We start from the raw sequence: 22,195 nt of genomic DNA, 5'->3' as shown, positions 1-22,195 counted from the left end.
TGCAGTACTGGTGCGGTGGAGTAAAGATGTGTAAAGGAGAAGTGATGGTGAGTGAATACAAAAGCACCTTTGTAAGTTAGGGTCATGAAAGAAGTACCTGCTGATCAGTAAACTATGCATATGTGTGTAACATCTGATTATGGTCAGCGTGCAATGAATGATTGATACACAACATTGCTATGTTCCATTTCAGAAGGTCAAGTGCTTAAACACTTGTCCATAAACGGGATGAAACACTGAAAATGGCTTTAGAGTGTCTTTAGTGACCTTATTGTATAGCTATGTGGAAGGCAAGATAGCAATTTAAATGGCAGATTTTTACTTATTCTCTAGCTTGCATGTTGTAGAAATTTTACATATTTTTGGTAACTTGATTTAACAGTTTTGCTGTTACCGATCAGCTGACTGGATACTAAAATGGCAAGTTTTAAAGCCACCATGAGCAGCATTATAGCAGACACTCTGGGGTACGGAAATGGTACTTACAGGATCTCATGTAACTTTTTGAAATTAACTAAGGAACTAACAAGGAAGAGAACATACCTCTTCCCTTTACCGGTTCAAGAACATAGGCTGTAAAATAATGTCCAATGCCTTGTAATATTTGTACATTTGGTCTTTTTATAGTGTTTTACAAAAGAGTGCATGATTGCTGTACAGAGTTATGACTGAATTAATTGTACAGAAATGGTCTGAAGGGTAAAATATTATGTTAGTCTTGTGTTTTGAATCTTTTCACTTCTAAAATACTCAGAGAGCTCTAGCACAGCTGATTTAAAAGATGACAAGAGCAATCAGTTTATTCAGCCTGTTTGGTAAATGAAGATTTGTTTAAACATGTACAGTTTCAGATATTTACGTATACAATAGTGTAAATAATTTCAAAAGATTAATTTAAAGTGCTTTATATGATCTGACTAGACATTTGCTGTTTTTAATGTTTTTTTTAAAATAAAAATTTTGCTTCCTATTTTGGTCCCTGAGTAAAGCTTTGTGTGTATTTGAGACTTGTCTGACAAGATAACTGTAATGGCAAACCAATAAATATCCTGCAGGCATGTACGATGCTTCATTAAGAAAGACAAGATCTATTTTGTTGTTAGCAGTAAGAGCACTGACTTTATCTGGCACAGACAGATGTATCACTGAGTACTGAGTGTGCAGCTAATTGTGTTAAATTCATCTCTTTATAGTCATAATAAAAGTAAATTTGTATTTTCTTTACTCATGAAGGATCTTGTGTGACTAAATGGTCTCTTCACTGCAATTTTATTATAGGGAAGAAGCCAAGGTTGTAATATTTTAACTAATTGGCTTTTGCTAAGAGTAAACTTGGGAGCTGATGGCAGAACGCACAAGTATTATTCAGCCCTTGTTTTATATGATGGCTTTTCTTGTTGCCTAGCTACTTGCTGGCTCATCTGTCTGTCCTTTGTCATTACGTATTGAATGTATTGTTCTTCTGGTGTTCAGTCCTGTAGGAATGTTCCTTCCAGACTGTTGTGGTTTTTTCCTTGTAAATGCAATATAAACTTCCCATTTATCCCTTGGCTTTGACAGTGGCATTTGAATTAACTATTTTTAAAAAAATCCTGTTTTCCCTAATCTCATTTGTAGAATTCAAGTGGTTTAATTGTCACGCAGTGGTGCCTCATAGCAGTTGCTTCTTGATCATTCTCCTGGACACACAAAACATAATGAAGAGGCAGGGTCCTAACACCTGTTTGAATTATACCATACAAAACTAAATTGAGTGAATAACTAAGTGGCACCCAAAGAAGTCTTTTGGACACTATTATTTATTTGTATTGAGTCTCGGTCCAGTTTCCACATCCATCCCAATTGCTAATACAATAGTGAAAATCATAGGGGCACCCTTTTTGTCCAAGCCAAGAAGTTTCAAACAGGAGGAATGATGTGGGGACAACATAAAACACACTCAGTTTATGGAAGGAATATTTATTAGATAAGTAATTTTTTTTCTAAGTTTATAAAATTCTGTAACATGTCATGCCTTCCTAGGTACACTGGATGTAAACATTAAAACAGCCATAAAGAATAAGTAGAATGAGTTTATAAAGAACGTCATGCCACATGAACATGATCACCTTTCAATACATTTACTGAACTAGTGAATGAAGTACATCTAAGATCTGAATTCTGGTACATCATTTGATAGCATCTTGAAATTTTAGTTGGAAAAACTAATTGAAATTGATTTGGTTATGAGTGCTGCCATGTGGATGGAAAGCTAACTGGAAGACTAAAGAAAGTAGTGATGACTAATAAAGGGACCTAGAGAGGTAGAAATATTGTCAGGAAATAATAAAATGAATCTGAACCTGTTAAAATGCAAGCTACTGTAGCTGGGGGAAATATGAAACCCAGGTATTCAAGGGGAGAGAAATCTGGCATGCAGTAACATAAAGAGGCCAAGTTTGATAATAGTGAATTAGGTATGAGCTGGTACTGTGAAATGGTAGGGGGGAAAAAAGCTTAGGCTAGATGCACAGAGACCATATGTTATGGAGAGCAGTGAACTTATAGTCCCTTTTCATTCAGTACCAGTCAGACCACTCCTAGAATATACTCCATTCAGGTCTGGGCACTTCAAGAAAATTGTAGACAAACTGAAGGCCTTTCAGAGAAGAGCAAAAGAATCCTGAAGACTGGACAGAGTGACTTACAAGGACAGACTGAAATAATAGTGGTGCTCAACTGTTTCATTTAAGAAAACCAGTTCACAGAGGAAAAAAATTCTTAGCTCCATTTCTTTGATTAACTTGTAGTTTCGGTTAGGATCTGTGGCAGAGCCCCGTTCTCTTCACCCTGTCTCACTGAAGGACACAGGTGGAGGCTTCAAATAAAAACACACCAGCCAGCTTGTTCAACACCGACCCTTGTCGCTCAGGCTACTTCACTGTTAACCCCCTGGATGATCACTGTGATAAGAATTGGAGAGAGTTCATACCACACAAGGCTCTTCATCCACAATCTTTTACTTTCATTCATATTCATACCCTTCCCCTTTAGTAACCAAGAGGGGTGTTTTGTTGCACTATACACATGCTGCTTATTCATCCCACAATGAATTTCTGGGCTGAAATGCTGGGCAAGGCATGCTCACTGGGTCACGCAACAGGTACTGTTTGACATAGGCTACCACCAAACTTAAGGTTACCCCATTGTCCTTTCTCCTACTTATAAGAGCCACCTTCTCATTCTATCAAACTAGTGCACATATACTGGTCTATCCGTAGGAATATACAATCCACTGCATATTTTCAAATGTGCTGTTTAGTGCCATAGATGCTCTACATTGGAATACAGCTAAACACTTATGACATGCTTGAAAATGAGTTTTATTGTTTTCACCATGAGCTGCTCATGTAATCTTACTTGACTAGAGAGAAATCTAACACCCAGAGTGTCTACTGGGTAAGAGTCTTTCTACGTCTCCATTGCAGCAGTTTACGCAGTTGTGCTAGAACAAGAGGCAATGCCTGAATTTTGTTTAATGGTGTGCGCTGCAAGTCTCGTAATACTTTCTTCATTTTGGCTAGGAGGTTGTTGATCTGAATGCTTTTGGAGTGCAGGAGTAGCCCCAGTTGGCTTTCTGTTGGTTTAGGTAAGTGGAGTGTGGCTGTGTCTTTCAACTGCAAAATAGTCAATGTAAAGAGAACTTAATCTTCCGAGCCAACCGAAAAGGCCACATGATTAATACTTAGAGTCCCATTGCAGAATATCAGAAAATGCTGCACTATCAGTCTCATGCAATGTGTTTACAGTGAGCTTTTATTTAAACCATATTAAATCTTCACCTGTAAACTGAAAAACCTAAAATAGTTAAATACACCTTGAAGCTGTGTCTCTAGTAGCCCAAGTGAGATAGGGGTTATTTGCCACAGAAAGTAAATTAAACTCTTCACACCTGTTTACTGTGAGATCCTCCTGGTGCATCCTTTGTTCACTGAAAATAATCCCACAATGCATTGTTCTGAGACACCCCTGTTATCAGGGCATGCACAAGAAACGCATTTTGATTTTATTTGATGTCACATTCTGGAGTAATTTCTACAAAGCCAAGCAAACCCTCATTAAAAGTCTAAGGAAGGACCAACAGTGTCCCTGGGTCCTTCAAACAGGAACTGAGTAAAGTTGAGTGAACACAGGTGGAACTAATCCCTCCGTCTCCAATTTGTCTTTCTCCCACAAGCTAAATTTTTAATAAGATGTGTGGGGAGATGGTGTAGTGGGACTTTCAGCTGTGCAGTAATCAATAGAGCAGCTGAAGAAAAGTCTTGGGACTTGTGGTCTCCAGCTTACTGTTTATGGGTGTGAACTTGGATCTTCCCACTTCAAAGCCGTGGGACCCCCGCCACTTTAGCGAAGAGATTTCCATAGCTGCTAGCAATATAGGAACAATGGTAAAGAGCTGAGTAGTTTCGTTTTCATCCAGCAGAGGGCACTGGTATACACATGTATGCCTGTAAGTTCACTACCCTATTATTAAGCCAAGTTCAGCAGGAGAGCTAGCTGGGCAGGAACCAGAATTTCCATTTCATAGGATTAGTTCTGAATTGCAACAAAAACCATTTTAAGTTTCCTGCAAAACAGGATTTCTGGGGGGGGGAGGAGGGGGATTAGTTTTAGGTTAATTGAAACATTTTGTTTAGAGAAAATCAAAACTTTTGTTTCAATTAACTTATTTTCTATAATACATTTCAAAATGAAAAGTAATTTTGAAACAAAAAAAAATCAAAACATTCTGTTCTGAAAATGTTAAAATGGAATGTTTTAACCTTATCAAAATGCTTTTTATTTCTTTTCTGAATTGAAATTTCATCAGAATCAGGCCTGTAGGAAGTTTCAATTTTGCCAAAACAGCATTTTCTGAGAGAAAAACGCTCCAGTGTACAATTTTCAGTTTACTTTGTTCAGCAGCAATTGCAGATGTGGAATAAACTTACTAAATAGTCAGGATTTTTAACAAAGGACACTAACAGAACTCCAGAAAATGTCACATCTCAGTCGAGCCATTTCTATGAAGAAGTTAATGCCCTGTCCATTGGGACAATTTAGTCCTATTAATTGGTAAATAGGAAATGGATATGTAGTGCTGATGCTTAGTCCTGAGAACTTACCTTTAGCCTAGCCCCCATGTTGAAATGGATGCAGTTTTGTTGTTTAGTAAATGATAAGTAAATTTGCTCCTGAGCCACAATTTTAATCCTGATATAAATGTTTAGTTTCATGCAGATGGGCTGGAAAGGAGGTGCATGAACATGATGGCTGAAGTCATGCCAACTCCAATGCTTCTGTCTTCTTCCTTTCTTATCAAAGTAGGAGCCAGTGAGGCGATCCAGATTCAGCCTAGAGAAAGAGTCTGAGTTAAGGCATGCAGAAGACAAAGTGCACACTGCCTGGGGAATATAAATAATGAAGAACGGCTCTCTTTGGCCTCTTAGGACTCATTCTCCTCTCACTGGTGTAATTGTTGCCATCAGCGTAATTTCTCCTGATGTTCTGCAGTATGAATGCGATCAGAATCATGCCCAGCATGTTTTGTTTGTGAACTCAGCCAAACACAAAAGCTTCATTTACACCCTATCAAGTGATGGATGCGCTTGTAAGCAGAGCTGAGTAGGAAATGGTTTTCTCATCCCAGGAACATTTTTGAGCTTTTTGAAAAAATGTTCCCGGTGCCAACCAGGATGAAAAGCCACGCTCAAAAGTTCTTGTGAACTGACAATCAAAAAAAGAATAAATCAAATCTGGTCAGGTCAATCGTGATGTTTGGTTTCAACTTTGACTTTTTTATTAAAATTGTTAGTATAATTAGCTTAAATTTCTAAAGGAGAGGTTGGTTCAGATTGAAAACAAAATGGACATTTGTTTGGAAATGTCAAAATGGGATGTTTAGACAATTTCAAAGCAAATTTTCAAAAAAAATTTTGAACCCAGAAATTTGTTGAAAATGACCTATTCCCTCAAACAGTTTTGGTATGTTCCTGACCAGCCCTACTTATCACAGTTTCCATAATGAAGGGAAAGTGGGGAAGGTGGAGGGGGCTCTAGGAAACAGATTTTCAAGGGCTCTATCCCACAGTTGCGGCCAGAGTTTCAAAAGACTCCTGTGATAATACTTATGGCCAGGTTTTAAAAAAAGTTCAGTGCTCAACCTGCGGGGCTCTTCATCTGCTACCTGAATGGGAGTCGAGTTCTTGAAAATAGGCCCCAGACTGTGGCTGATGAGCTTTTTTTGACCCCATTGCATCTGATCCAACTTAGCTGATGTCCACTTGATTCACTTGGACCATACTGGCTTCATCCTAGCAAATAGCTATTCTACGGCCATCAGACACTTCATGAGTGTGGCCTGTCAAATTAAGGGGAAGCCAGTGTGGTGCATCTCCCACTGCTGAGCAAGTATTTGATGCTAAAACCATACAAGTGTTTCCCACCTCTGATATATATTCCTGAGCGAAGGGAGCTCTCACCATTGGTACGTATCCCTTTGGTATTTTTCTTTTACAAAGTGGCACGGAGCTGGGCTGCAGTCTTTGCCCCCCACTATACACACTCACCATTGAACTCCTGGATGTTGGTATCCAAAATGCAACAGAGATAACTGGAATACTTCTAAAAGCATTTGGAGCAGGGTAGGTGCAGGTGTGCTGCTCCCAATGGGTGCTTATGGCTAGCTGTGGAAGAAGAATGCTCCCTACATAGCCTCTCGGAAGCATTTCTGGCTATAAGATTAACCACTTCCAAGCAGAAGGCCATCTCTCACCTGCTGTTCTCCAACATCTGTTTCCTGAGTATAATTTTCAGTGGCCTCAAAAGGGGATTATTTAACTGAACATCGCAAATGCCAAAGCTGAGCGGCAACCTCACACACTTACTCCACAAAAAACTATTAAAGTAGCATCACAATTGCTCACTCCAGCTGCCTCTAGGAAAAGAAACTAGACTAGGCCTTGAGAGGATTAAACCCCTGGCCTAGAAGATTAAATATCTGAAGAATTACACTCTGAGGAGCTAACACTGTATCCCAGCAGCTTGGACGAGGAGAAATGAATGTGAATTGGGGCTGTGCCGCTGGATGCTCCTTGCTTTAATGTAACTCACGTCCCTTGCTCAATGTTGATGCTGTGGCTCAAACTCTGCCATCATTTCCACTGGCAACACCCACCCTCTTCCAGCTATAGGGTTGCCTCTGTATAAATGAAACAGTTGATGGCCTCATATTTTCATTACAATTTTGCCCATATGTTAAAAGGATCTGATCCTGAGCTAGTGAAATCAGTGGGAACACTGCTATTGACCTGAGTGGCTGTAGAATCAAGTCACGTAAGTTAGCACCTACATATTTGTATCTATGATCATTTCTCTTTCATTGCCAAACAACAAATCAGTATGTATTTGTACCTTATACATGTGCAGCATTTCAATTAAAACTTAATACATGTTCTCTGTATTTTTGTGTGTGTGAGAGAGAGCTGACTTGCTGGATAAAGAGAGCTGAATGAAATAGAAAATCAGCACAAATTCACAAGATACAACACGGGCAGAGAGACAAGCGGGGAGATCGCTCTGAGAGCTGATAATGACCCCCAATGAGGAGTTCGGATAGTTTTTATAATTCAGCCTATATGTCAGTCTGAATTTTTGTCTAGTTTAAATATAAAGAAATTGGTTCTTACCTCACTGCTACACAAAACTGACCAGAACAGCAATGGCCGGTGAATGGCTCAGTAGCCATGTTAAGTTGTGTGTCAAGTATTAAAAGAAATGCAAAAACAATAATACACCCCAGCTAAGCTGCTCTGGAGCACAAATTGAAGACATGTTTGAACTGGTCTATGTTAAAATTAGATGGCACAAAAGTGGATTAGTTTTATTTTGAAACCAAGGGTTTTTTAAAAATGTACCGTAATAGTAGTTTATTCTATATAGCCCTTAATTTCTCTCTACAATGAAGCACCGAGCAAAGCTATCCCCTCTCACAACAGTACAGCTATGAATCAAGGACCAGATCCTTGGCTAGTGTAAACCAGCTACACCATCTACACCAGCTCAGGATCTTGGCCCTAATGTTCCCCCCCAAAAAACTTGTACCAATCCCAAAAGAAACCTGGAGTGATTGTGTGTTAACTCAAAGAACTGAAGAAAGGCAGAGGCAGATCAACTAAGTCCACTGTAAGTTGTGATTATGGAATGAGAAGCACATGGTTAAGCAATCTTAAATTTTAAGATTACTCAGCGGCAGTGCATTTCCATACACTCATTCTCATGGTGAAAATAGGCTTGTGACTATGATGCTTGCTTCTCTCTGGGATTTGCTATTTGCTGCTGCACTATAATATTTCTCTTTCTGCTCCATGAGTACTGCCGTGGCCCAATTGCCATCGGAATACGAACAAGTGTAGGTGATGTGATCTGACTCCAGTTGGTGAAAACATTAAAAATGAGGGAACATGTTCTATAATCACAACTGTAGACAGAGAGAAGGAATGAAACAAGGGAAACAAACGGCTGGAATACTTCTGAAAACAAGAGGAGCCACCATTGCGTTCTTAAAACAAATGCACAGGCATTTCCAGACCAGAGAGCCAAAGAAGAGTAATGGAAAGCCAGCAGGAGAGAGAGGTGGAAAACAGAGGATCAAGTCTAGGGGGTCAGTGGTATTTTACTGCTGCTAGGAATTGCTGTGTTAGAGTGTTGTAAAAATCATCCTGCTTCATGATGGATGAAAGAGCAATGTGTCTGGAGGCAAATACTGGGAGTGTAGTGGCCTTTATGGACGTGTTATTACAAAAGCTATTTGCAATGATTTGTAATATCCAGTAAGACATTTAATGTATCCAATAATTAGTTTCAACACAGGGAGGACTTGTAAAATTTAAATCAGCACACGCTTGCTTCTCAGTGTAAGAGATTAAAATGAAAAACTGATATTTATATGCTGCATTGATGTCTTTCATTCCCTGGCTTTTTAAGGTAAACTTTCTGGGGGCGGGGAGTTGGAAATTAGGATGTTATGACTTAAAAAGCAGGGATTCCTGTTGCAAACAATCTATCTATAGATATTGGGGTTTAGTCTATGGAAGAAATTGGTCACCTGAGTAATTCTTTATGGCCTGGAGCATTCACTGGATATGAGAGACAAACCAAATGCAAGGTTGCCATGAAGCCAAACGATACCGGCCCTTGCAACTGCCATTCCGATGCACAGACTAATGTACAGAGCCTGGGCAAAACAGACTGGGAGGTAAAAGCCAGGAATGTTGGCATAACTGGGTTTAAGCCAACTGATAGCAAGGGGGTAGCAATAGACTGAGACGTGTAACTGGGGTAATCAAACTCTGCTGAACACTCAGAATTACTGGCAACTGGCCCAAAGACCTTGGTCTACAATTAATGTATATAAACCGGAGCAGACAGCAGCTCCTGCCCTCTTTAAAGAAGGGGTGTGACACTCTCGCTACAAATACCAGCATGTCTTGGGCTCAACGGCCCTGGCCTCAGCTCACAATGGAGTACCATACCTCTGGATTAGATCTGAGGGTAGTGGGCTGCCTTTGGTCCACTGTCGCTATCTCTTTAGTGGAGTATGCTGATCGGTTTTGGCTCAGAGTTAGCTTGTGCTCCCCTGTTTGTTGTATGAATTGTTGGCTCCTGTCATATGCACACATTGCAAGCTCCTCAGGACAGGGGCCACCTTTTGTCCTCTGTTTGTACAACACCTAGCACAGGGCCCTAGTCTGTGATTGGGGCTCATAGGTGCTGCTGCAATACTCAATAATCAATCAAGGCTGGACGGGCCAAATGAGCACCCATAGGTTTTAGAACGTAGCTACACTCACCCTCCACATTCTTAGCTATTGGATGCACTGGGAGCAGTCCAAAGGTCACTCTGCAACCCCCTGTTCACCCTCAGAGCTGGGCTCCCCCAAGTCCCAGTGGCACATCGCTCCTCCTCTATGACCAGCTAGCAAGTGGCTCAGCTCCTTCCCTAGGAGAGTTGGCACCACTGCAGCTGGTGGAAGTGTGCCAAATCTCCAGCCGCTCCTGCCTGCTTAGCTATCCTCACCGCTGAGACTTAACTACCCCAAAAGCCAAGGTGGTGTCCCCAATCACTGATCATTAGGCTCGGGCTTCCTGGCTGCAATCATTAGTACTGGCTGGAAGACTGTCTAACAGTACTTGTGCTCACCAGATGAGCCCATTCCTATGGTAGCATGTGGCATAGCCGCGGTTTGTGAAGAATGCTCGAATCCCTGAGTGTGTGTGATCCTCTAGGATGACGTATATAAACTGTACTTCCTTGACATACACGATCAGGATGGCAATGTTACCTGATGGATAACTGGGAAATAGTTAAGGAAAACCCTCCCCCCAAAAACAAACACACACTCCCCCACAGCTCCTGCAATAAGGCAGATTTCGGTGGAACACCACCCCCGGGAGATGCAAAGGATCAGATTCTTGGATGGTTTGAATCAGCGAAACACCACTGCACTTACTGAAGCTAAGCTACTTTACACCAGCTGCGGATTTGGCTCACAACGTTGAGACATCGTTTATCTGTTCGTACAGGAGGAAACTCCTAGCCAGAAAAATCTTCAATTAGATCATTCGGAAATTTGGCCCCACTATTTAAAGGAATACAACTTTGCAGGATACAAAACCTGACCTGTCCCATCTGGAAAAAGAAGAAAGAATTTCTGCCCATCAGGATAATATCTTCTTACAGGGTCACGAGCATGACAATTCTGTAGAAATAAAATGATTTAGTGAAGAGAGAAAGCGTGGGTCGAGGGGAGGCGTTCCAGGCCTAATACCCATCAGGAATTTTTTGTGATTGTGTATGCAGCACATGCACCCCAACTAAAAATCCGTAACAATGTGACAGAGAGGCTTAGATTCCAAATACGATATTCACGAACAATTTTGCCTCCAATATTTGCTCATCTCCAACTGGGACCAAAGGATTTGGCCCAATAATATAAATCTATAGATGCTGTATCTCCCATTTTACCCTTGAAGTTTGTTTTGTTTGTTTTTAATTAAAAGTCTGCTAACTTTCACAGGAGACGACACCCTCCATATTTATATTTTACACGTCTTATATACAAAGCTCGGCTCTTTAATTTATGTTGGTAGCCTTTCCCCGATAATATTTTGCCAAGAGGCTTTCTTTCCATCAGACACACAAGTTAATTTACCCTGCAATGTACTGACAGATGATTGCAGAGAAAATATAAACATGTCTTTACTTAGGGGTTGGCTCCAAGCACTGCATGAGGTTGAGCTCCATGCTTCCTTGTAGGAATGAACAGCAGAGCCATTTGCTTCTCCTAGAAGAATGCTGAACAGTTTGCTTTGTGTGTGTGTGTGGGGGGGGGGGGGGGGGGGGCGGCAGCGGGAGCAACTTTACAGTCTAGCATTTTAGCATTATTAAAGCAACAGCTAATTCGGAAATGCAGAAAGAGGCCTTCCCTGCCATCTCTCTCTCCAGGAGATTCGAGGTCCACCTCAGTAGCTTCCAGGCTTATGCATTTCTCCTGTGTGAAGTGACTGATTCTGGCCATAACAAGAGCCCTAATTTATAACCCAAGGATGTATATTTTGGCTCTGCAAACTAGCTAAAAATGATCTCCTGGTTGTGAGGGGGTGGGCAGGGAGAAATAAATGTTGCTCTCGCTTCCATTTTTCAAAGACTTTTTATGAAGCGCAAAAGTAGACGGTTCGAGATAGGAGGTTTTGTCATGCACATAGCTCACAGGGGAAAGTAGTGTAATGGATTTCTAGATCTACAATAAAAAAAATCCCACCGCTTGTGATGTAAATCAAGGTAATTTTCATGTAAATGTATGGGCACTGTAACATTTTCTGCTTTGGAAAGCAGGAGAGATTTCAACATAACAGCCCAGCCCTTGTTCACAATGCAGGTTTGGTGCTGAACGCCTTCTATTCCCATTGTCTTCCATGGGAGCTGCGGGTGATTGACACCACACAGGAGAGCCTCAGGCCCATGGAGTAGTAACTTACTCTTTGGGTACTGCCACTTCTTCTTCGTGTATGCGCAATGTGCTTCAGGTGGCACGTGACCAAGATTCATCACCGAATTTGGTCCACTGGTAGGATCATTAGCTTCCCCAGCTCTGGCCGGGTATTGACAGGGAGTGTGACGTACTGGAGACAATAGGATTGAAACTCCTCATAGAATAAGGGGCTACTCAAGAGCAGCAAGGCCCTAGATTATTGGCTGTAGTTCAGAGACATGGATCTGAAGAAACCCTTTCAGGGAGTGAATGAAGGAGCAGAGGTGTGGAGTTAGGAGGGTAAAGCCAACATATCATTGCTGCCCTCCTGTATATAACCTGGTTTCCAGTCCAGTGTAAATCATTGGCCTTTGCTAATACATATGTCTACACAGTATACATCTGTTATAAAAGCAGTTGAACACTTCCAGCAAATCACATCCCAGTCCAGAGGCACATCCTGGTGTAAACGAACTGGCTCCCTGCATAACTTTCAGCTGTGCCTGCTTATGAAGCACCACACTCAATTCAGCTTCAAATTCACCTCTGTCCAGACAGGTCTGCTGTTATCTCGCTGTTTATATTACTGACACCAGCAATGTGAAACGGCGGGGAAACAGTCTACAAGAAACCAGAGAGATGCTGAAGGATGGATCCTGCATATCTCTGGCTCCCGCCTCTGCTGTTTGGCCGTGGTGGTTTTGTGTAAGGTCTATGTCACATATTTGGTCCCAGCCAGATGAAGAGCTCTGTTACCTGTCTCTCTCTTGGTAAAATGGATGGGCCTCTTACCATGGATGGACAAAATAAAAAGTCCTTTGTAACTCTGAAAAACTAGCTACTTTGCATGTAAAATTGTTCCCTCCCTCCTCCCACCTATTTCGAGAATTCAGAAGGGAGTATGAGAGCACTGGTCTGAACCAAGCATACTGCTTAAGAGCAGTTACTGTGCCTGCTTTGATCCACCTCCCATCCATCTCTGCCAGTGCTTCTCAGTCCTAATATGCAACATCCATACTATTCCCTGACTGGATCGCTAGTGAGAGACACCACTACTGGAGTCACATTGTGAATAGCCTCCTGGGTAGAACTGGAGACAAGAATCAGACATTAGTTCCATGCTCACTGATGAGCGATGCTAGGATTTGAAGTTGGCTCTCTAAAGCTTTCGAGCTGGACAGAGCTCTTGTTCAGGTCTAGGTGAAGAAGAGCTCTATGTATCTTGAAAGCTTGTCTCTCTCACCAACAGAAATTGGCCAATAGAAGATATTACCTCACCCACCTTGTCTCAGGGGCAAGTTACATAATTTTGCTGTGACTCTGTAAAATGGGGATAATAATAATTCCTTTCTCCCAATTGTTGTCTGTCTATTTTGACTGTAAGGTCTTTCGGAGCAGGGACTCTCTCTTAATGGGTTTATACAGTATCTAGCACAATGGAGGCCTGATTTCTGTTGGGACCGCTCAGGGCTAGTACAGCACAAATAAATTAATAATAATAAACCATGTCTCTGGGCAGTTCATAGAATAGACTGCATCCTCCTGAATCTCTCTTTTGGGGTTGTCCTTTCCGCAGGTAGGAGGGCTCTGTATGCTAGTTACAGGTTTCACAGTGTACTCACCTTACGGCCCAGCTCTGGGACAAGCCCCTGAATAGATACGTAAAGTGGAGTACACAGTGGTGAGAGGGCTGGACAGTTGTGCCAACTCCCAGAGAGCGGTGTTCTCTTTAAAGCAGAGGCTCAGCATATTTTTCTCACCGTTTGAGTGAAGGGTTTCGTGTCACCATCCCACTTTTCTAAGTCCCATTGAGATTTTCTGTCACAGGTGTCGCTGCCCTTATAACAGCGCTTTCAAGAGATGTTGCTGAATAGACAAAATCTCGTGAGCATTCAGACAACTTACCTATGTGGAGTGATAGGTACTAGCATCAAAAGACAATACAGCCATCAGGTTATCATCACACACCTTTAAGTGCTCTGCTCTGAACTCTGTACCCAGGTCTTCAAGAGTCTGAGGCAGCACTGGACCAACAACTGGGACCTCTTCTTCGGGTTGCGAGAATTTAAATGAAATTTTGGTCACTGAAACAATTTTAAAATGAAGGTGTTCAGGGAATTCAGTACAGCTCTGCCTCTCAAAGCTCAGAGTTAGCCCTAATCTCATCGATATCGTGGAGCTTCTGTTTAAGGGTAAACCAACTGGAAGGAAACTTTAGTCTAGACATCATGAAAAACCTGACAATGAGCTCTATAGGTCTGTCTACACTGTGTCTGGGAGTGAGCCTCCCAGACCAGGTCCACCGACTTGTGCTAGTGGAGCTTGTGCTAGTGCGCTAAAAATAGCTGTGTAGATGTTGCACCTCAGGCTTCCAAGCGTGGGGGGAGGGCGGGCACTGAGAGACTGAGCGCCAGCCTGAGCTGCAGTGTCTGTACAGCAATGTTTAGCATGCCGGGGTGAGCCCTGCTAACACAAGTCTGTCTATGAACGCACTCCCAGGTGCAGTGTAGACATACCCCATGAGCCTGTGGGAGAGTTTCCCAACGGGAGTGAGGAAAACCCCATTGCTTAGGGTAGTTAAACTAAATGGCCAATATGCTATCAAATGTTCTGTAGGGAACAATCCTGCACTGACCAGAAGATGGATTACATGTGACTTAATAGGTCTCTTTCATCCCTGTCCGATATGATTCAAATCAAACACAATGACTAAAACAGTACCATGGTAACCGTACTTACAGGCACCAAACTTGATATACCGCTCATACAGTTCCCTGTATTTATCAAAACCTCTCTCTTGCAACCTAAGGACAACAAACAATATATTTTAAAATCACACACTTGTTTTTGGCTAACGACAACCTAAACAATTTCAGAAAAACATGTGACATTAGGTCATGATGTCCTACCTGCACATTTACATATATAAATAATTACTCCACCTGAACACCCCAAGTCATGCCAACATTGTTGTCTGCCCAGCAGGGCCTTCTCTGAGAGGCAACACTGAGGTGGGGTCCAGCAGGACTATGGGACCCCTCTACTCCCTCCAGGAGCCACTGTCTCTGGGTCCAAAAGAAAAGGCTTTATTGCTTGTCTATGTATATGACCACATATGAAACTGAGGAGAACATGGAATTCTACATGCAATGCTCCATCAGTTATGCTCTAGTGTATTCATCAAGAAACGTAGTGGAGAGGGATTCCTGATTCCTGCAAAGGGTTCTGGATAATGAGAGAGGGTAAAGGAGTCACCTGAGGTTTTTCTCCCAGATGGTAGGAGAACCTGACCATGCCGAGTTATTTACGCTGGATGGCTCCAGCACAGACCCCAGTGCCTTACTTCTTGCAAGGAGGCCCTGACTTTTGATGGGGGATCAGAAGGAAAGTTAAATGCCCCAATGCACTCGGTAGTACCCCCTTTCTAGTGCCTCTCACAGGCTTAGAGGGGGAGAGGGGGAGAAGTCCACAATGCAGCCAACAATACAGCACCTGCAGAGTGGGTTTTGAGAAATCTCTCTGGCTGGGCTGCTGTGTCGGGCTTAGTCTGTCTGGCTTACCCTGATTGTTCGCTGCACCCTGTAGGGTCGGGGTGAAGATCTCCTAGATGGGGGTTCTCTTTGTGGCTTCAGGAGTCCCCACAGCAGTCTCCTGCTTAGGTCACTCCTGTTCCTCCCCATCCTGAGCTGACTGCAGTTTCCTCCTTTTTAAATGCCTTCTCCCCTACCATACATGATTGACAAGGCCGGGCTAGCCCTGTCGCTAGGGCCTCTCTGGCACCTTCCTCATCAGCATGGGGTCTATGCACTCCCTCCCAGAGACACTTACTGTTGCTCAAGTTTCTTTCTGGTTTTACTCTCTAGCACTGTTTGCGAAAGGTGAGGATGAGGAGCAATGTCAATCTCTTCATCAAATGAGGTGCTTTTCATCAGCTCCTTGATCACACACTCAAACACGTCCTTGTACGTCCTGCAGCACAAAAGCTACAAAATACACCAGATGTGGGAACACAGTGGGACCAGCCTACAGGGAACTGGCAGAAAGTGTAACCTTTTCCACACATGGCTTCACATTCCTCCCAACAGGCAAGCAGTCTGAGATTAGGCAAGATCATCTCATGAGTGATGCAGGATTTTCCCACTTCATATGGCTTTATTAATGCCAGTAAACCAGGTTCTCTGCTTAGCACCATTGCATCAGCTGAGGATCTGGCCTGTTGACTCACCACCGCTCCATTTCCAAGAACCCCACGCTTCTGTATCGCAAGCTACAGCTCTTCCTGAAGCCAGATGGTCTCCCTCCAACTTTGCTTCTCTGACCATCCACTCCTTCAGTGATCTCTTCCCATTTCCCCCTCAACACCCATGCCCCAAAGGTGCTCCTCTTTTCTTCCCCTTGCCTTCTTAATCCAATTTCCTATCCACTCCGAACTGCTTGTCATCCAGCTCCTCACAACCCTCTCCATACTGCCCCCTTAGCCCTGCTTCTGCCTTCCTCCCCAACTCTGATGTCTGGTCGTTGCCCTGCTTCCCACATAACAATTATCACTACAGCACATAGCAGGAGCTTTCTTCATTTGTCTCCCTCCCCTTTCCATAATGTATCATCCTACATTTATGGATACTCAGGCTCAGATTAAAAAGGTGACTTGCTTATGGTCACACCTCAAGTCCATAGTAGAAATAGGAACAAATCACAAGAGTCCTGAATCTCAGACCTTGCACCCTGGTCATTGGACCAAACTGCTCCCATTTTTTGTTGTGGATTTTCCCTCCATTGGTATAATTCACAATGATTTTTGGGTGACCCTGTCTTGTGTCCAACTGCTGATGGCAGCAGGAATTCTTGGGGATGCTGGGATGCCAAATTTTCTTCCTTCCATGGTACTACTTGACCAAAGTATAATCCTGAATATGTTACAAAAGACCTAGCGGTTCCCTCACCTCCACAGTCCTGGCCTAATCACGTATGTTTGGTACTAGTTATCAGGAACTGCGAGGGCCTGGTAATGTATTGGCTTTGCTGCTGGAAGATTACCAGGAAAAGATAGCTTAATTGTTTAAGTAGCACAGCTACTCACAGTTTCCAGTGGTTCTGTGTCCAGGTCTTCTACTGTTGGGATGGGCTTTGCAACAGCCTTACAAAACTCACAGTTTTCATGTACTTCAGCGAAGTGATTTTCCTCAGCGGACAAAGGAAAATGGTGAAGAGCATTAGCTTTTTTTAAAAATATTAATTGTACTTAAAGCCTAGCTGCTCACATGAGAAAATCACATTTATCTAAGAAGAGTCAAGTTTGCACCTCTCCATAACTACCACTATCAATAAGGTGATGTCATGAGGCTATGCAGGAAGTTCTAGGTTATGTGTGACAATCTGTATTCCCAAGTGAATTGCTGATCTTTACTCTTTCATCAAAGCTGGATGAAAAGTGTTAATTGTGTTTCATGGGAAATTTTGAAAAAAAAATTGTTTGTTTTTTTTTCAAAAAAGTTTCTTCTTGTTTTTTTAGGTTTTGATGAAAAAAAATGAAAAACAAATTTAAAAAAAAAAAAAAGAAAAAGAAAATTCCTGAAGTTTTTAAGGCAATTTCTACAAAGAACAGATTCTTAGATTCCAAGACCAGAAGTGACCAGTGTGATCCTCTAGTCTGATCTCCTGGATGACACAGGCCAGAAAACTTCCCCAACACAATTCCTAGAGCAGATTTTTTTAGAAAAACATCCAGTCTTGGTTTAAAAATTGTCAGTGATGGAGAATCCACCACAACACTAGGTAAATTGTTCTAATGGTTCCTTACCTTCATTGTTAAAAATTTACACCCTATTTCCAGTCTGAATTTGTCTAGCTTCATCTTCCAGCCATTGGATCACATTATACCTTTCTCTGCTAAATTGAAGAGCCCATTATTAAATATGTGTTCCCAAAATATTTTATAGGTACTTATAAACTATGATCAAGTCCTTTAACCTTCTATTTGTTAAGCTAAATAGATTGAGCTAATTGAATCTGTCACTATCAGACTTGTTTTCTAATCCGTTTATCATTCTCCTGGCTCTTCTCTGACCCTCTTCAAATTATCAACATCCTTCTTGAATTTGTGGACACCATAACTGGATATGGTATTCCAGCAGTGGACACATCAGTGCCAAATATAGAGGTAAATTAACCTCTCTATTCCTACTTGAGATTCCTCTGCTTATACATCCAAGGAGTGCATTAGCCTTTTTAGTTACAGCATCACACTAGGACCTCATGCTCAGCTGATTATCCACAACGATGCCCAAATCTTTTTCGGAGTCACTGCTTCCCAAGATCATGTCCCCCATCCTGTAAGTATGGTCTACATTCTTTGTTCCTAGAAAGAATAGTCTTTCAAGAAATTAGAACTGACAAGTCAGACTGTACAGGGCTCTGGAAGAGTTATCATCATCTATCATACAAGTCTTGACATTTAGATGAATATGTTAATGAAGTATTATTATTATTAGAGTATTGCCATTATGGTCTATAATGCTAATGTGTCTGCTCTGCAGGCAAACAAAATCCATGTAATAAAATCTTTTCAAAATATTTGTTGAAATAAGTTACTGCCATAAACAGGAGACAGCTTTCAAAAATGATTTTCATATATACACACATCATAGATGGACATTCCCTTTTGGTCTGCGTATTTCTTTGTTTAGCTTTAAGCTAACAGCTCTTTTTAACAGCCAAGTCAGAACTATAAGATCCTGAATGTAAGGGGTGAAGAGAGAGTTGATAGATCACAAATTGGAAGGAATCACTATCATTACAGCAGGGGAGCCCAACTTTGCCCAACGGAGGGCTGTAACGGGAAGCTGACAGAAGAGTGAAGGCCACAGCTACAGTAAACTGCATAGCACAGAGGCTACTGTTTAAGATGGAGCATTGCATGCTGAGACCAGAACCTCCATATTAATGATGAGGCTTCCTTGCACTGTGTGGGCCTGCTCGGGTTCCCTCCTCGGCCACCTCTGAACTAGAGCAATGTAACCATCTAAGGAGGAGGGATAGCTCAGTGGCTTGAGGATTGGGCTGCTAAACCAGGGTTATGAGTTCAATCCTTGAGGGGGCTACTTAGGGATCTGGGGCAAAATTAGTACTTGGTCCTGCTAGTGAAGGCAGGGGGCTGGACTCAATGACCTTTTGGGGTCCCTTCCAGTTCTATGAGATAGGTATATCTCCATATATTATTATTACAACCCCCCCCCCCAGCCCCAATTGAAATGCTGGTGGAAGTAGAAACAGAGAGATAACCAAATAGCCCTCTTTTTTGTCTATTTTAAACTGGGTGATGGCTAAGCACATGACACTGCAAAGGAGGAAAATAAGATTGAGTTTGAGAGGCTGAAATACCAGAGGGTCTGACATCGGTCTCCTTTTAAACTTGGCTTCATTTTGAGAAGCTGCAAAACCAGCAGGAGGATAAGGAAGACAATTCGACACATCACACACCCACATGTTTTTCATTAGGTCGCCATGGCTCGAGAGCCAGCTGCTGTCTGAGTCAGTAACATCTACTCTTTCCTTTTCTTGTCAAACTACTCCCGTTGTTTTGATGGTCAAATGTAAATCTCTCTTAAAGGGAATAGCATTCGCCTCTTCAGCAATTTTTGGTCTATTGTCAAGAAAGCAAAGCTAACTTCCTTTCCCCTGGACACTACTCTCAGTTTCAGGAGTGTCAAAACATCCCAAGAGAGCACTTTTCTGGAAGCTAGATGTCTTTTCTGAAAGGCATCTCACCACAGACCTGACAAATCTTACACTACCTGACTGGAAATATAACCACATGGTATTAGTAGGGTCAGGGAAAACAAGCCCTGACTAAAATCCTCTCTGTTACTGAAGAGTCCTTAGATTAGACCCACTTTTGGTGTAACTCTATGGAGATCAATGGAGTTATACCAGTGATGAATTTGGCCCTCTGTTTCTATGTGTCAGGCGCAAGGAACTTTCCACGAGCTTCCCTCCGATTTTCATCGAGGAGCTGCCTTCCTTTGTCCCTCTTTGTTCTGAGAGAATTTAGTACTTGTCAGAGGCGGTGAAGTGATGCCCCACAGGACACCATTTATTCACAAACAACACTGCAACCTTTCCCCCAAAGCCTACCCACAAAAGAAAGCAAAAATAAGCATGCCTCAACCTTAACCAGAAGGGACAGAACCTCTGTGTGGGAGGGGATCGTTCAGTTTTAATGCTCATTCAGTTGTCAGCTCCCCTCTGAGCTGAGACTGATGAAAAAGTTGCCCGAGTGAGAGAGGCTTTTTTGACGTGAACATGTATCCAGCACAGACTGGACTGAGATCCACCCACCCACTTCACACAGGCCACCAAACAGCATCAGGGAAAATGTTGTGAAAAAAACTCGCCAATTTACACCGGTTGGCTGTGAGTCTCTACCAGCACAGGTTGGGTGTGGAATGGTGACCTACAGGCGAAAGGCTCCACTGTCCAGTACCACTCCCTTGAGCCATGCAGCTTCCTCTTTATCAATGACTGGTGTATTCATTTTAATTTCTCCATGGGCCTCACCTCATCTAGGAACAGGGTAGTTATTTTCAGGTCATCACAAATCGCCTCTTCTGAATCAGGCCCTGGGGCTTTTTGTATGAACAAGACAAAGACGTGAATTAGCCTTCGCTCACTGTGTAGAAATGTTTTGACATTTGCATCAATTGTCAATTCACTCACAGAGGTGCTGGAATCAAAAATTTCAAACCTGACTGCCTACGGTTAGGCCCCCACATCTATTCTTAGGCAGCTCAGCATAAGCGGCTTAACTTTCAGTGGTGCTGAGGAGCTTCTGTTGATTTCTATAGAGTCTGTGGGTGCTTGGCACAGCCCATTTAAATCCATATGTAGCCACCTAAATGTAAGTGCTTAGGTTTTCAGCTGTGGTGTCCAATTCCAGGCACGTTAACAGGGCCTGATTTTCAAAAAGCGGAGAACACCCTCCCTTTGAAAAATCATCCCTCCCCCACCTTAACAAAGTCACTTGTTACATGGATTTAGAAGCCTAATTTTAGGAACCCAGGTGTGAACATTTTGACCTTGGCGAGTAACATATAAGGAAACTTTGCAAAGAGGGTGTAATAATTTATATACACTTCTGAATTTCGGTGTATAGTATAGAAGAGGGATTATAAAAGTGTTTCATAGTAATAGACTGCAAGAATTGATGAAAATGAGTTATTACAGTATAATACAAATGTCTTATTATGGCAGGCTATAAACTTCTATATATTATAATTTTTAAGAGCATGATGATGCACAGAAAAATAAGATCTATAAAATCTGTGTCAAGAACAAAAATAAGTTAGAAGCAACTTTACCCAGATTATTAAATAGCTACGATAACATCCAAATGTCACTCACTAGTGCCCCTCTGCCAGGTTTTTATAAACTGGAGAGAGGGTGGATACTTTATATGCATTCTCAGCTAATTTCAAGACAGAAAATTTCCCACATTAAGGCAGAGTAGTTCAAGTGTGGCCCATGAAACCCTCCACTACTGCCTATCACCACCTTCATCTTTAATACAACATCCCGGATCAAGGAAATATGGCTTCTCAGATCCAGATGGAGAGTTCCATTGCAGTGAATCCATAGGTAGAGACAGCGGACACGATGATATGGACACATCCCACCCACAGACACAGAGGAAGCTGGGACTAGAACTCGTTTTCCTTTAACTCCTCCCAAAAGGCCTCTACCAAAGGAAAACTCTGGGAACTGCTATGGGCAACATGTCACCTAGCTTCACTCTAGGCCAGCCACTATAGAACAGCGTCACTTACTCACAGTACACTACTTCATACTGGGCCCTGCAATCTGTTGAGACCACACCTTGAAGATGAGGAGCAGGGCCGGCTTTAGGAAGTGTGGGGCCCAATTCGAACATTTTCGGCAGGGCCCCGGCAGGGATGACTAAAAAAAAACCATGTTAAAAAAAGCCTTTCATTTCTTAGCAACCGGTTTCCTATAAAAAGTTCTGATTTAAGGGATGTGCCACAGTATGTATTTTTTGTACCAATAGGGTTACCATACGTCCGTATTTTCCCGGGAGGAATTTTTTAAATTTTAAAAATTCCTCCCGGACGGCGATTTAAGAACCAAAAAGC

The 22,195-nt window shown here is 42.2% G+C and overlaps 1 protein-coding gene across 1 annotated transcript in view; it reads right to left on the bottom strand.

The window, feature by feature from the left end:
- Nucleotides 1-3,431: 3,431 nt before the first annotated feature.
- Nucleotides 3,432-22,195, bottom strand: part of LOC112111199 (glutamate-rich protein 6B) — a 40,124-nt gene continuing 21,360 nt past the window's right edge. The window contains exons 7-15 of the mRNA XM_029911734.1: nt 20,607-20,674; nt 17,131-17,232; nt 15,879-16,033; nt 14,790-14,854; nt 14,019-14,134; nt 10,690-10,778; nt 10,220-10,372; nt 5,145-5,373; nt 3,432-3,656 (exon numbers count right to left, since the gene is read on the bottom strand). Coding sequence (XP_029767594.1) covers nt 3,432-3,656; nt 5,145-5,373; nt 10,220-10,372; nt 10,690-10,778; nt 14,019-14,134; nt 14,790-14,854; nt 15,879-16,033; nt 17,131-17,232; nt 20,607-20,674 — 1,202 coding nt within the window. The remainder of the gene's footprint in view (nt 3,657-5,144; nt 5,374-10,219; nt 10,373-10,689; nt 10,779-14,018; nt 14,135-14,789; nt 14,855-15,878; nt 16,034-17,130; nt 17,233-20,606; nt 20,675-22,195) is intronic.

Source organism: Terrapene carolina, unplaced genomic scaffold (genome assembly GCF_002925995.2).
Source record: "Terrapene carolina triunguis isolate 2854851 unplaced genomic scaffold, T_m_triunguis-2.0 Scaffold18, whole genome shotgun sequence".
Classification (NCBI taxonomy): Eukaryota; Metazoa; Chordata; order Testudines; family Emydidae; genus Terrapene; species Terrapene triunguis.
Note: the sequence above shows the minus strand (reverse complement) of the source record. Positions and strands in the feature narration are given on the sequence as shown.